This window comes from Trichechus manatus, unplaced genomic scaffold, assembly GCF_000243295.1.
Source record: "Trichechus manatus latirostris isolate Lorelei unplaced genomic scaffold, TriManLat1.0 scaffold00092, whole genome shotgun sequence".
In the NCBI taxonomy this organism is placed as follows: domain Eukaryota; kingdom Metazoa; phylum Chordata; class Mammalia; order Sirenia; family Trichechidae; genus Trichechus; species Trichechus manatus.
Window position 1 is genome coordinate 10990689 of NW_004444028.1, and position 14964 is coordinate 11005652.

General features: G+C 41.5%; 1 protein-coding gene across 1 annotated transcript in view; it reads right to left on the reverse strand.

Annotated features, from left to right (window-relative positions):
* Positions 1-14964, reverse strand: part of USP13 (ubiquitin specific peptidase 13) — a 103589-nt gene that overhangs the window by 50348 nt on the left and 38277 nt on the right. The window contains exons 7-10 of the mRNA XM_023736841.1: positions 11863-11957; positions 10740-10927; positions 3039-3110; positions 2614-2707 (exon numbers count right to left, since the gene is read on the reverse strand). Of these exons, the coding sequence (XP_023592609.1) occupies positions 2614-2707; positions 3039-3110; positions 10740-10927; positions 11863-11957 (449 nt within the window). The remainder of the gene's footprint in view (positions 1-2613; positions 2708-3038; positions 3111-10739; positions 10928-11862; positions 11958-14964) is intronic.

Sequence of the window (14964 nt, forward strand, 5' to 3'; positions counted from 1 at the left end):
GACTTAATGGTCTGACTGAGACTGGAGGAACCCCGGAAAGCATGGCCCCTGGATTCTCTATCAGCCCAGAAAATAAAACAATTTCCGAGGCCAACTCTTCAGACAGGGATTGGACTGGACTGTGGGACATAAAGTGATACTCATGAAGAGTGTGCCTGTTAGCTCAAGTAGATACAAGAGACTAAACGGGCAGCTTCTTCCAGAGGTGAGATGGGAAGGCAGAGAAGGTTAGGAGCTGGCTGAATGGACATGGGAAATTGGGTGGAAAGGAGGAGTGTGCTGCCACAGTACGGGGAGAGCAATTAGAGTCACATAACAGTGTATGTATTAATTTTTGTATGAGAAAAAATTTTTAAAAATTTATACACATATTGTTTGTGACATTGGTTGCAATCCCCACAATGTGACAGCACGCTTCCCTTTCCAGCCCTGGTTCCCTGTGTTGGACCAAGTTTTTTCACCACCACCTCTTCAAGTTTCACAGGAGCTCAGAGGCAGAAGCCTGGGTAACTCCATTCTCCAGCTCTGCACCCCTGTGTATCCAGGACTGCCTCCCTGAAGAGGATCTTCCAGCCTCTGGTGGATGAGGAACTCGTTATCCTGCAATGCTGGTAGTGTTGCAACCTGAGAACTTAACGTTCTTCCTAAGTCGCTCTGAAACCGGCCTTCACTTCACTCTCATCTCCTGGTCTCGCCATTCAGAATGTGGACTCCCCTCTTCAGCTTCCCCACAACCTGCCTCCTTCCAACACGGCCACTCTGCATCCCCATCACTATCTCCCTTCTCCTATCTGCTCCATTTCCACAATAGCTGACTTCATGATGAACAAGAGTTTATTCACTTTCGATTCTTGCTCTCAGTCTGCAAGAATCAGTAAAGGATGACTGATTCAAGATGCAAGCACAGAGATCAGACACATAAAAACAGAAAGGAAAGAACTTGCCACCAAGTTAGGGTACTCAGAAGGCAGAGACGAATTACGGAAGTAGGGTACGCATTCCATTCAGAACATTCTCAAATGGCAAGAGGACCTGGGCCCACGGAATACAGCCACAGAAGCTGTGCACTGCAGAACTCCCAGGGCACCATTCATAGTCACAGGCTGCACAAGGTACCATCTGGAGTCATGCAACACAGCAGCCCAGGGAGGTGCCAAGCGTCCCAGCCCATAGCACCTGGATATACAGGTCTGCCTATTAGGAGTCAAGGCGTGTAGTATGAATTGAATCGTGTCTCCCCAAAATATGTATTGAAATCCTGGCCCCTATACCTCTTAAGGAGCCTTGGTGGTACAGTGGTTAAGATCTCAGCTGCTGACCCAAAGGTCAGCAGTTCGGATCCACCAGCTGCTCCTTGGAAACCCTATGGGGCAGTTCTGCTCTGTCCTATAGGATCACTACGAGTCTGAATCGACTCGATGGCAACAGGTTTTATACCTGTTAAAAGGAGCCCTCGTGGCGCTGTAGTTAAGTGCTCAGCCGCTAATCGAAAGGTTGGTGGTTCAAACCCACCAGCCACTCCTCAGGAGAAAGATGTGGCAGTCTGCTTCCATAAAGATTACAGCTTTGGAAACCCCATAGGGCAGTTCTACTCTGTTCTCCAGGGTCCCTATGAGTCGGAGTTGACTCAACAGAAATGGGTTTTGTTTTGTTTTGTTTTAATACACCTGTTAATGTAATGTAACATGCTCACCTTCCATAATGCAACCTAATGTAATCAATCAGTTGCCGTCACACTAGTATGGGCTGGATCCTAAATCTAATCTTTGTGAGTTATACAGGAGCAGCACAGACACAGAGACAAGCGAGCACTAACAGAGAAGACAGACCCATGGGAGGACCATCAAGAAACCAAGGAACACCCAAGGTTACAGACAAGGAAGGAGTCGACACGCAAGATCCTGATTTGGACTTTTAGCCTCCAGAACTGTAAGAAAATTAATTTCTGTTCTTTAAAGCTACCCATTTGTGGTATTTCTGTTACAGCAACACTGGGTGTCTTTCCCTGACTCTATCAGGTAATAGGGACTGATGGACCAACGGAGCTTCTCATACTTGAGTGGGCTTAAAACCCCCTGGGGTGGCAGCATAGCAAAAATGAGGATTACCCAGCCCATCCCAGAAATTCTGAATCCTCAGCTCTGGGAAGGGGCTAAGGAACCTGTGGTGGTGTTTTTGAACAAGCAGTCCCTTGAGAAACACTAGCAAGCAAAGTTGAGACTTAGGAGGAAAACGACACTATATGGGCCAAGAAGGGATTGTGCTACTGAGGAGATAATGTTTACATTTTTATAAGGTTTGTTCATCTCAGCTCCATTTTATAAATTTATTTTAGTAAATAAATAATAAATTTATTGTTTCTGAAGATCAATAATGATGGCGCACACGTATAATCCATGAGGCAGCTGTCACGGGAAACCCGGACCCTGGTTATTCCTTACCACAATTTTTAAGAGTATGCAGACAGACACCCTAGGCTCCGAAATGAAACAGCTATTCCGACAACTTGCTAAATTTACTGCCACCATTTGCCAAATCATGGGAAACCCGTGTTCTGTCTGATAAAGGTCCCTCCTGCCTATATGTCAACATGGCAAACACTCTGACACCTACCTTGTGTTCCTCTTTAATCACCTGTTCAATGAGCTCAGATTTCACTGGAGGTTTTGAATACTGGCCCGAGAGAAGGCCGTGTCCTAACTTAGTCCTGGGCAGCAGAGGGAAACAAACAAACAGTTCATTGTTGTTTTTCCTTAGAGATGTCAACATTGTCTATGAATTTCCCTAAGTACAGCTGCTTTTATCTCCATGACTCACAAAAAACTGGTTTCATTTACTTGACTCTGAAATTTTTCAAATTTTCCTCAGTACTTTAAAGATAACTTTATTTCTTCTTATAAAAGTAACATATGTTCATTTTAGAAAACTTTTAAAAACACAGAAGAAAAGAGAATTGCCTTTAATTCTGCAACCCAGAGATAACCACTATGAATGCTTTACTAGATTCTTTATTTAAAAAAAAGCCATCTGGCACTTACATCTGTGTGTTGAAATCCTGTGTTGGATCTAAAGGAGAGTAGTCAAATATTCTTGGAAGGTTTCCTACATACCTGGAAAATAAGAAATGACAGTCAAAGCAGAGGAACTGAGAGAAGAACAGAATCAAAATAAGCCATCATCCTCGCTGAGACCATCTTGCTTTTATGTCAAAATTAAACCATCTACCTGAAGAAAAGTTTTTCCAGAGGTCCTTGACCTCCCTAAAATGTTTATCGTTTTCTCAGGGGTTCTCAACCGTGACTGCATCTTTAGAATCATCTAAACAGATTTTTAATACCACCCCCCCAAAAAAAACACCAATTTCCATCAAGTTGACTCTAACTCATGGCAGCCCCACGCGTGTCAGAGAACAACTGTGCTCCATAGGGTTTTCCGTAGCTGATTCTTAGAAGTAGATTGCCAGGCCTTTCTTCCCAGGCATCTCTAGGTGAACTCGAACTGCCAACCTTTCAGTTAGCAGCCAAGTACATTAACCACTTGCCCCACCCAGGGATATTCTGATTTTACTGATCAAGATTGAGGCCTGCCATTTTGGATTCTTTTAAAAGTCCCCCAGTTGATTCTAACATGCAGCCATGGTCGAGAACCACCGAATTTGTGCCATCCCAATTGCCACTTCAGAAACAAATGGTATACTGTTCACAGCGCATTGAGTGTATGTTTATGGTGGTGGGATGATTTGGAAAAGGACAGTAATAATGGTTGCACAACATGAAGGATGCAATCGATGTCACCGAACGATACACGTAAAAACCGTTGAAGTGTTTTGTTAGGTATATTGTACCATAGTTTTAAAAATGGTAAGGTTAGGAATTAAAAGGGATAATACAGGTAGTCCCCAGCTTACAATGTATCCAAGTTAGGACGAAATGCACTTACAACCATCCACTGTCCTGGGTTTTTTTTGTACATCTTATCGTTAGTAATATGTACTACATACAATGTTGCAGTGAGTAATCTGCTGATGTTATCATTCTCAGATGTAATGCTTCCAACCCCCAAAGACACATAAAGATCAGATTTATAAAGATACTGATAATAAAAGGCAATAATAATGAAAACTAGAAAAAAAAAGTTCGAATTCATCAGAACCAACTTATAATGGGGTAGTCGACAGAACATAACGCTGTCGTAAGTCGGGGACTGCCTGTAACAACAGCAATGGCTACCATTTCTTAAGGACTTTCTATAGTAGGAGGCTTCATTATACGAAGGCATATGATCGTTAACCCCATTTGAGAGAGAAATTGGGGTACAGATTCATTAGGTAGCTCCCCAAAGTCATCCAAGGTTTGAGTGATGATGCCCAGAGTGGATCCAGCCAGTCTGGCTCCAGAGCCAGGCTCTGACCACTCTGCTGGCTGTACCTGCCCATCCGCTGTCCCCCGTGAAGGGTCCACAATCCCACCTTCTAAATAGCTCATTCGGACAGAACAGGGCTAACTTTGAACCCCTCTCTCGAGTCTCAACACGCAATCTTCCTTTCACTCTTAAATTCATTTCCTATTTCACAGCCTCTACTTTGCGTTGTTCATTATTCACCCTTCAGTTTCTGACTCTCTGAGCCCGAAAGCTCTAGAAAGAAGAAACCAGAACTAGATCCTTTCCCTGGCCCTTCATGAGCTCTGCCCTGCCTGCTTCTCTGGTCTCATCTCCCAGCACCCTTGCCCCGCGCACATGGCCACAGCCACTGGTGGCTGCCTCAGAGCACACCAAGCTCACTCCTATTTCAAGACTGTGACATTGCTGTCTGTCCTAGGACATTGGGAGCTGCTCGCAGCTCCTCATCAGGGCTGTTTAAAAGTCATCTCCTCAGACACTGAACCACAGCAAGGCCCACTCCCTATCACTTGGCCCTGGCTGACGTTTTTCTTAGCATGCATCACTATTTGCAATGACATAATTTATTTATTTTCTTTTTTTATTATCTGTAGATCACACTAGAATGTAATCTCCATGAAAGTAGATGCGCTAGAACAGCATCTGGCACGAAAAAGGAACTTAATAAGTATTTGTTAAATGAATAAATTCATATCATGTAATCATACAACCAACCAATTTTAGAAACCAAGAGATTACCTATAACCCAAGAGAAAAGGCATTATTGCAATAAAATCCCAACGGAGAGCACTAGTAGTTAGCAGTGATCTCTATCTAATACAAGCTCTCCACTACCAGAAACTTCTAGGCACCTGCTGTTCACAAACTCAGAGTCTGTTTTGCAGTGTATGTTCCTCCATCAAAATTAACGGGGCCCCCTCCTCCGGACGAGTCCAGTTCAAATGCCTTCTGCATGTGGCACAAGGGCAACGACTACATCGAGACATTGTCAGAGGGCCAAGAGCCAAACAACAGACAAACCAAATGTTGGAATCAATTTATTTTCTAAGTCAGACGCCATATGGGAGAACTCTTAATAATATTATACACAACATGATGAACTCATTAGCTCTCTTATGATCCAGTCTTTACTATATCTCCAAATGAGAAAACACAAAACTGACTTACAAACATTAGTGAAAAAGGCTTATGCTTGGTAGAGAAAGTAGAGTTAAAAGGGATAAATCTTTGATGTCAGAAAAGTCCGTTTTACTAACAAATTTATATTATTTTTCTAATCTACAAGAAATATTCTCCATTACAACAGAATTCAATTAAAATGCTAGATAATTTTAAAAGTACGTATTATATCCACTGCTTGTCATTTACTGATTCACGAAGAAAAAACACAGCTTTGTTATCTGACCATCCATCTTGGTTGTCATTCAATTTGCACATCAATTCATTTAAATTTAATTCTCACAAACTTATTTTGGAATGTAAACTGGGTTCAGGTAGCAGGTAGAGTATCAAGGAATCAAGATAATGTTCCCGAATTACATACTGGCTTTGCTTAAGTCATTTAATCTTTCCGAGTCACTCTTTCTACGTCCTAAATGGAACACTGCTCCTGGACCTACCTCCACTGAGTTAGACCTACCAGGGAGCAAGGGACATGAGGAGCAGATAATTCAATCCAGTGATATTTGGTCAAAGAATGAAAAAACTGAGGATGACTATGGATATAGTAAATTGCTTGTGTTTATATCATCGCTGATGTCAGATGGATCTTGGCTGAAAGTGGAGAATATTAGAAAGATGTTTACCTGAGTTTTATTGACTATGCAAAGGCATTCAGCTGTATGGATCATAACAAATTATGGGTAACACTATGAAGAATGGGAATTCCAGAACACTCAACTTTGCTCATGGAGAACTTGTACATAGACCAAGAGGCAGTTGTTCGAAGAGAACAAGGAGATGCTGCATGGTTTAAAATCAGGAACCATACTTATTCAGTCTGTATGCGGAGCAAATAATGCGAGCAGCTGGACTGTATGAAGAAGAACGCAGCACCAGGACTGGAGAAAGACTCATTAACAACCTGTATTATGCAGATGACACAACCTTGCTTGCTAAAAGTGAAGAGAACTTGAAGCACTTACTGATGAAGACCACAGCCTACAGCTTTCAGTATGGATCACACCTCAAAGAAAACAAAAATCCTCACAACTGGACCAATAAGCAACATCGTGATAAATGGAGAAAATATTGAAGTTGTCAAGGATTTCATTTTACTTGGATCCATAATCAACGCCCATGGGAGCAGCAGTCAAGAAATCAAATGACGTATTGCATTGGGCAAATCTGCTGCAAAAGACCTCTTTAAAGTGTTAGAAAGCAAAGATGTCACTTTGAGAACTAAGGTGTGCCTGACCCAAGTCATGGTATTTTCAATTGCCTCATATGCATGTGAAAGCTGGACAATGGATAAGGAAGACTGACAAATTGATACCTTTGAGTTATGCTGTTGGCGAAGAATATTGAATATACCAGAAGAACAAACAAATCTGTCCTGGGAAAAGTACAGCCAGAGGGCTCCTCAGATGCGAGGATGGCAAGACTTCGTCTCACTTACTTGGGACGTTATCAGCAGGGACAAGTCCCAGAGAAGGACATCATGGTTGGTAAAGTAGAGGGTCAGCAAAAAAGAGGAAGACCCTCAATGAGATGGATTGACACAGTGGCTGTAACAATGGGCTTAAGCATAACAATTGTGAGGATGGCACAGGATTGGGCAGTTTTTCATTCTGTTGTACATGGGGTCACTATGAGTCAGAACCGACTCAACAGCACCTAACAACACACACACATATACATACATACATGCATATGTATATATATATAACATTTAAAAATAGTGTTTCTAAAACTCTTGAAACAAGACTAGGGTGAGAAACATGAATCTCAAATCCAAAAGACAGACACAAAATACATTTTTCGCTGAAGAAAAAATCAGGAAGTTAATTCTTTACTCAACTTTGGAGTGTAAAAAGAATTTATGAAATGGCAGATTGTAAAGCACTAAAAATTTTGTTAGCCTTTGTAACAAAAGAACCCAAGTTTCTTCCATTTTAATTTAAAGAAATAATAATTATACAGCACCAACATAAGGACATTCCTTTAACATTTTCAAAAATTATGGAGTATGAGTCACATAAGATGAAGCTACATTGTTCCGAAATCAAATGATAATAATACAAGTATGAGACATGGGAAATAATTTATAAAAATAATATGATATGCATCTTTAAAATTTAATTTAAAGTTAAAGAGATTCAAATTTTCCTTCTGCACAAAAGCCCTCTCCCCACTCCTCCTGCACATCTGCCAGGTGTCCCTTTGTGTGTCCCCTCTTGAAAGGGCTCCTGCCTGACCACCTCCTTCCCTTTTCCTCCATGGGACTTATCATGTTCATAGACTCTCAGTTGTTCTCCTGATTGTCTCTTTCACCAAGTGGGCTGTGAGTTCCACGGGGACGGGCACCATGTCCTTTCTGTTCATCACTAAATCCCACACCCAGCACACTGCTTAGCCGGGCAGAACCCACTCTTTATCAGCTGGATGAAAAACTGAAAAACAGTCATGTAAAACTGACCATAAATTTTCAAAGTCAGAAAACAGCAAAAAGTGGCAAGTCTTCAAATACCAAGAGAGGAAATAAACAGATATTTGATATACTTTTTATTAATCACGATTAAAGCCAGTAGGATTTCCATGTGTTCGATGCCATGTAGGTAAACTGTCCTGTGTTATTCTTAGCATACTATCTGTCCATCGGTCTGTTTTGGCACATGTGAGTCCTCTTCCATACTTGAACCAAGATGGAAACCTACCCACTCTGGAAAACATTAGAGATTATTTTCTAAACTTAGACAGCGGCCACCCATGAGTCCACCAGCCGCAGCTCAGAGCTCTGCTGCTTCCTGTAGTAAGGAAGAAAATGGCCAGACACAACCAGCCTTCCCTGAGGTGTGGGAAGAAGGCAGCCTCGTATATACATGGTGAGGAAGCACCCTAAATCACCTCCTAAATCATCAGTGGTGAAGGATCAACTTTCTTTTTTAATTTCAACTCATGCAGATGATACTTCTAAAAAATACAATTAAAATGTTGTTGTAGTTAGGTGCCATCGAATTGGTTCCGACTCACAGCAACCTTATGTACAACAGAACAAACACACTGCCCAGTCCTGTGCCGTCCTCACAATCCTTGCTATGTTTGAGCCCAACTGTTGCACTGTGTCAATCCATCTCGTTGAGAGTATTCTTCTTTTTCGATAACCCTCTACTTTACCAAACATGATGTCCTTCTCCAGGGACTGATCCCTCCTGATAACATGTCCAAAGTATGTGAGATAAATTTGCCACCCTCACTTCTAAGGAGCATTCTGGTTGTACTTCTTCCAAGACAGATTTGTTCGTTCTTCTGGCAGTCCATGGTATATTCAATATTCTTCGCTAACACCATAATTCAAAGGTATCAATTCTTCTGTCTTCCTTATTCATTGTCCAACTTTCACATGCATATAAGGCAACTGAAAATATCATGCCTTGGGTCAGGCACACCTTAGTCTTCAAAGTGACATCTTTGCTTTTTAACACTTCAAAGAGGTCTTTTGCAGCAGATTTGCCCAATGCAATACATCGTTTGATTTCTTGACTGCTGCTTCCATGGGCATTGATTGTAGATCCAAGTAAAATGAAATCCTTGACAACTTCACTATTTTCTCCATTTATCATGATGCTGCTTACTGGTCCAACTGTGAGGATTTTTGTTTTCTTTATGTTGATTACTACTGAAGGCTGTAGTTTTTGATCTTCATCAGTAAGTGCTTCAAGTTCTCTTTACTTTCAGCAAGCGAGGTTGTATCATCTGCATACACTTAATAGTGCGCATGCACAACCTGTACATAGACCAGGAAGCAGCTGTTTGAACAGAACAAGGCGATACCGCATGGTTTAAAATCAGAAAAGGTGTGCATCAGGGTTGTATCCTTTCACCATACTTACTCAATCTGTATGCTGAGCAAACAATCTGAAAAGCTGGACTGTATGAACAAGAACACAGCATCAAGATTGGAGAAAGACTCATTAACACCCTTTGATATGCATGTGACAATAAAAATAAACTACAAGAAAAATGAAATGCCACTTGTAAGACACAGCAATGTCAAATGTCTACAAAACTTTCTAAATGCTCACTCTCAATTTCCGTATATATCTCTGGCAGCTCATGGACTAGCACCAGCCTGTGAACCACAGTCTGAGTAACAAAAACTAAAAATCCTAAATCCTCCAAGAAACTCCACTTACCAACAGGGAGACACCGACCAAATAAATCACTGACTCTCTCCTAGCTCATCTATATGAAGGAGTAAGACCTATTTGGCAGGTTTGCTTTGAGGATTAACGATTAATATATTCTTGGCACACAGAGTAATGATATAAAAATGGAAGCTATTATTAATACCACAATTCCCTGTAGGATGTTTTTCAGTTTACAAAGCTTTACTTATCTCACTTTATCCCCATAACACTTGTCCAAATCCTCTCACCCAAACTCAGTGTAAGATGTCATGCCACATGCACCCAAAAGACTTGAAAGCTGGGAAGGACACCAATGCCCCCTGCAGCACTATTCGCAATAGTGAGTTCACAAGCCAAAAGATAGAAACAACAGATGTCCGTCAACAGACGAGCAGATAAACCAAATGTGGTACATACATACAACGGAATACTACTCAGCCACTGAGGGAAATGAAATCCTGATACAAGCTACACCATGGATGAACCCAGAAAACGCTGTGCTCAGTAAAATAAATCACTGTATGATCCTACTTGCATGAAGTATCTAGAATAAGCAAATGCACAGAGACCAAAGTTTATTAGCGGTTACCAGTAGTGGGGGGAGGGAAAATGGGAAATTATTGCTTAAGGGGCACAGAATTTCTGTTAAAAGTGATGAGAAAATTTGGAAATAGTGGTTGCAAAACATGGTGGATGTAATTAACGTCACTGAATTAAGCACATACACATGCATAAAAAAATTACACATATTGAAATGGCCAATGTTATATATATTTCTACCACAATTTTAAAAAATAATGATAATTGAATGAGAGTTTCAAATCAATACCTCGGAAAAAGATAAATAATAAAAGGAATCATGTCACGGATGATATCGCAAAAGGACCTGAAGCTGACACAGTCGGGCTTCCCTGCACACATTGACTGGATGAGACCCAAAGCGGGGGGAAGGGCAAGCTGTGCCCCAGCCTGCAATGGGGAGGAACTTACGCCCTCTGGAATTCTGGGATGCTGAAGATGGCCTGCATGACAGAACTGAGATAGCAGCTGTTGCCCAGGTTCTTCAGACCCGTGTACCCAGGGCCATACATGGGCTTCAGCTTCGTCCCCGACTCCTGGATGACTTCCCACTCGCTGATCCTCGGTTTGATGTCATTGTCCCGGAGCCCATTCTCCGTCTGGGGCAAGGTCATTGAAGAAAAACAATTTTAAATGCAATGGTCATTCATCGATTAGGTCCCATGAATTATTTCTAAAGGCAATGGATGTTTCTGCCCCTTTTTTCCCAATTATGCAGAAATATAAACAACCTAATCAAAAGAGACTGAGAGGGAAGGCGATACGAGGAAAAAGAAAGATAAATAGCAAGCGGATTAACTAGAAGAGAAGATGCAATGCAACACATCAAACAAGCAGGCAAGGCAGTGTGCAAGGAATGTGGGAAAAAAACGGGGCTGGAAGATGCCTTGAAGAGGAAGGAGGTTTAAAGAGGAGAGAAAAACTAAATGAAAAAACGGTTACGAACGAGAAAGAGGGAACAGGAGAATAAGAACAGAAGGAGAAGGGGACACCCGGGCTGCGAGGAAAGGGCTAAGACAAAACCCACACATTTGAAATAGTTCCTCATAGGGACAAATATTACATAGTCAGAACATCAGCTAGAAAACACAATATAAAATGAGATAAAGCTTATCCATCAACAATAATGTGTTGGCTTATTTTTTCCACCCCTCAGGAGCTCTGCTTCCCTTCCTGAAATTAATTAAAATGATGTTGATCATAGATAATTTTAAAGGTCATCATCTCTCCACACCTTCTCCCTTTACTAAACAAGGAGTGATTTATGCAGCTCTCCATCAGTGGAGACAGAAATTTTGCAACTAAACACCAACTAAACAAAATTGTGCTTTAGGAGGTGCCATTTCTATTATAGCATTAAAATCTAAGCTAGTAACTAAAAAACACTGAAGTAATTATATTCAAGAAGTAAATGTGACAATTAAAACCTAAATTCTATAAAATGAAGATGTGTGTTAGTGGGATTATATATTAAATAAACCAAACAGTTCCCTCCCTGCAAGGCTGGAACAGAAACAGAAGTAGACATTCTCACCCCATGCATGTGAAGCATGTCAATTCCAAAATGTGCTAAATGCTTGGCCAAATGAGGATCTAAAACAGGTTCCTCTTCTTGAAAAGAATAAACATCTAGAAGGCGAAAAGAAAATAAGCACTGAGATTTGTAATCAAATCATTCAGTATTCAACATAAATGTATCATACCTCTATGCACCAGGCTTGGAGTAGGTCAGTGAACAAAACACATTAAACCCTCTGCCCATGAGTTACATTCAAACAGGGGAAAGACCGGTGACAAGCAATAATGTAATAAATAAGTATATTTTGTAAATGTACCCACATATCAATTCTTTCAACATTTCAGAAAGGTACAAAAAAAAAAGTTTTCTAAAAAAAGGATAAGAAAAAAAGTACCTAAATTTAAAATAATTTAAAATTAGAATAACTGAAAAGCAGACAACATAAACACCGAACGCTTGATTTTCCTAACCTAAACCACAGTGGCATAACTATAAGATCTAGGCCCCATAAGTTCAGGAAGAGGGAAGGAGAGGGTGACAGCCGTCTGCCTGTGGGCATGGACAACCCACAGAGGGGCAGAGAGAACACAGTGGCCCTCAGGAGCAGCTGGACCGCAGGATCAGGGTACCAGGTCTGCCTATGAAATCCTCTGCATTCTCAGGCCTATCAGCTCACTAATTCCCACCTCTCTCCTGCCCCTCACCCCTAGCTTGGTGCCCACACCTCACAGAGCTACTGAGAGATCTGTGAAGACTGTGTAGTGGTTTCCACACGTGTTCACCTCATAGCACACATGACACACCCGGGTAACTCAGGAGGCTCCAGCCGCACAACCCCAGGGCTCTGGGCGCTGCACCTTGGCCACACGTGTAACCCGTTCCTGGCACACTAGTGACAGGAAGGAGCCCTGGTGGCATAGTGGTTAAGAGTTCAGCTGCTAACCAAAAGGTCGGCAGTTCAAACTCACCAGCCACTTCTTGGAAACCCTATGGTAGTTCTACTCTATCCTACAGGGTTGCTATGAATCGGAATTGACTCGAAGGCAACAGGGAGTGTTAGGAAGCTTTGTGCTAAGGTGGGCAGCTTCTCTCCTTAGAATCTACTATTGCACCTGACAACACCTGTAGACTGCTTTAGACTGAACCTTGCTTCTCAAAATGTGGTGTACGGACTCAAAGCAGCAGCACCTGGGACCTTATTAGAAACGCAGAGTATCAGACCCCAACCCAGACCCACTGAATAGGAATCTGCATTTTAACAAGACCCCCAGGTGCACAGTAAACCTTGAGAAGCACTGTTCAGGGTTTTCAAAATCTATCTGATCAGGTGCATTACCTAACAGTGCTATGAGGCAGAGAGAACAGCTATTTTCAGGTCCATTTTGCAGATGAGGAAAAGAGTCTCATAAAGGTTAAATAATTAGCCTCAAATCTCACAGATGGCCCACAACCCAGGTATTCTGACTCCTGGCCTAGTTCTCTTCCCTCTACACCAGTCTAGTTCTTAGGATATCTCCGGACACCAAAGGACTCGGTCAAGCGCCATTCTAGGCCCTACACAAGAATGGAGACTCCAGAACCACAATGTCTTCGCTCCTAAAATTGAAAAACAAAATACATTACAACATTACAAGAAAAACAGATTTTTAAAGGACAGCCTATCATTCTTTAGGACAGTAAAATACAGGCTGTCCAGGGAGTAGGAAAGCAACACCAGGCAAAAAAAGAAAGAAAGAAAAGTAAGGCACAAAAGCTACGGTGCATGTCTGACCCAAACCTAGATGTGCAGAGATGCACTTCCACCCAGAGGAAGTCAGTCTTTATTAATAGATCAAACATTTTATAGCTCTCTCGTACCCTTCTTCCCCTAGAGGCTAATTTTAACTTTTGGCTAACAGCCCTCATTTGTATATATTTTTAATATAATTCAGAGCTCTCAAAAGCAAAACCAAAGAGAAAACAAAATCCCCAGCTCCCCAATTAAGAAATAATAAAAATTCAAATACTAAAAACAAAAAAAAATCTCTGAACTAATAACTTGAAACAAATACGTCAATGGTATTTTTAATCTATGACAAGTGACAGAAATATCGCTCAAACACCAGCTGGAAGGTGAAACTGGTTATTATTAACTAGTGAGACAGTTTGGAAGACTTATGACTTCATGCTTCTAATTACCAGAGCTCAGTTAGAAAATACTAAAATTCCTAGAACTGCACTGCTGGCATCGGTCTAGGATTTTGAAATAAGTGAAAATCAAACCCATTAGGCTCTTGTTAAATTGATAAATTAATACTTCCTACCTCCAAAAGGTCATTAACTGCTCCAAAGATATGACAGACACAAGAGTTATTTCCTACCCCCATGACAAAAACAGTTTAGTGAGTAACATGCAAGATACCTAAAAATGAACTGTGATCCGTAATCTTGGTAATCATGAAGAATTTATAAATGACATATAGCCAGAGGAGGAAAAATTGTAAGTGAACTCAGTGGCTTAAAATGCTGCCCTGTATGTATTTTCTTGGGGAACTTTCATCTACATCTTCAGCTTAGCAAAGGTTTTACCTCAGAAGTTACTGTAGCCAATAAGTATTAGCCTCCCACCCACCTGCCCACCAAAGTTGGCTTAAAAACTTAGTACCAACAATTGGCATAACAAAGCTTATTAAGAAAATGTTCTGCAACCTACTTTCGTAAGTGGTATCTGGGGTCTTAAAAGCTTGCAAGCGGCCATCTAAGATGCATCAATTGGTCCCAACCACCTGCAGTAAAAGAGACTAAAGAACACCAAAGACACAAGGAAAGTATCAGCCCAAGAGACAGAAAGGGCCACATAAACAGAGACTTCATCAGCCTGAGACCAGAAGGAACTAGATGGTGCCCGGCTACCACCAATGATGCCCCTGACAGGGAACACAACAGAGAATCCCTGATGGAGCAGGAGAAAGGTGGGGTGCAGAACTCAAATTCTAGTAAAAAGACCAGACTTAATGGTCTGACTAAGTCTGGAGGAACCCAGGAAAGCATGGCCCTCAGACCCTCTGTAGGCCCAGAACTAAAACAATTTCCGCGGCCAACTCTTGAGACAAAGATAGGGCTGGACTGTGGGACATA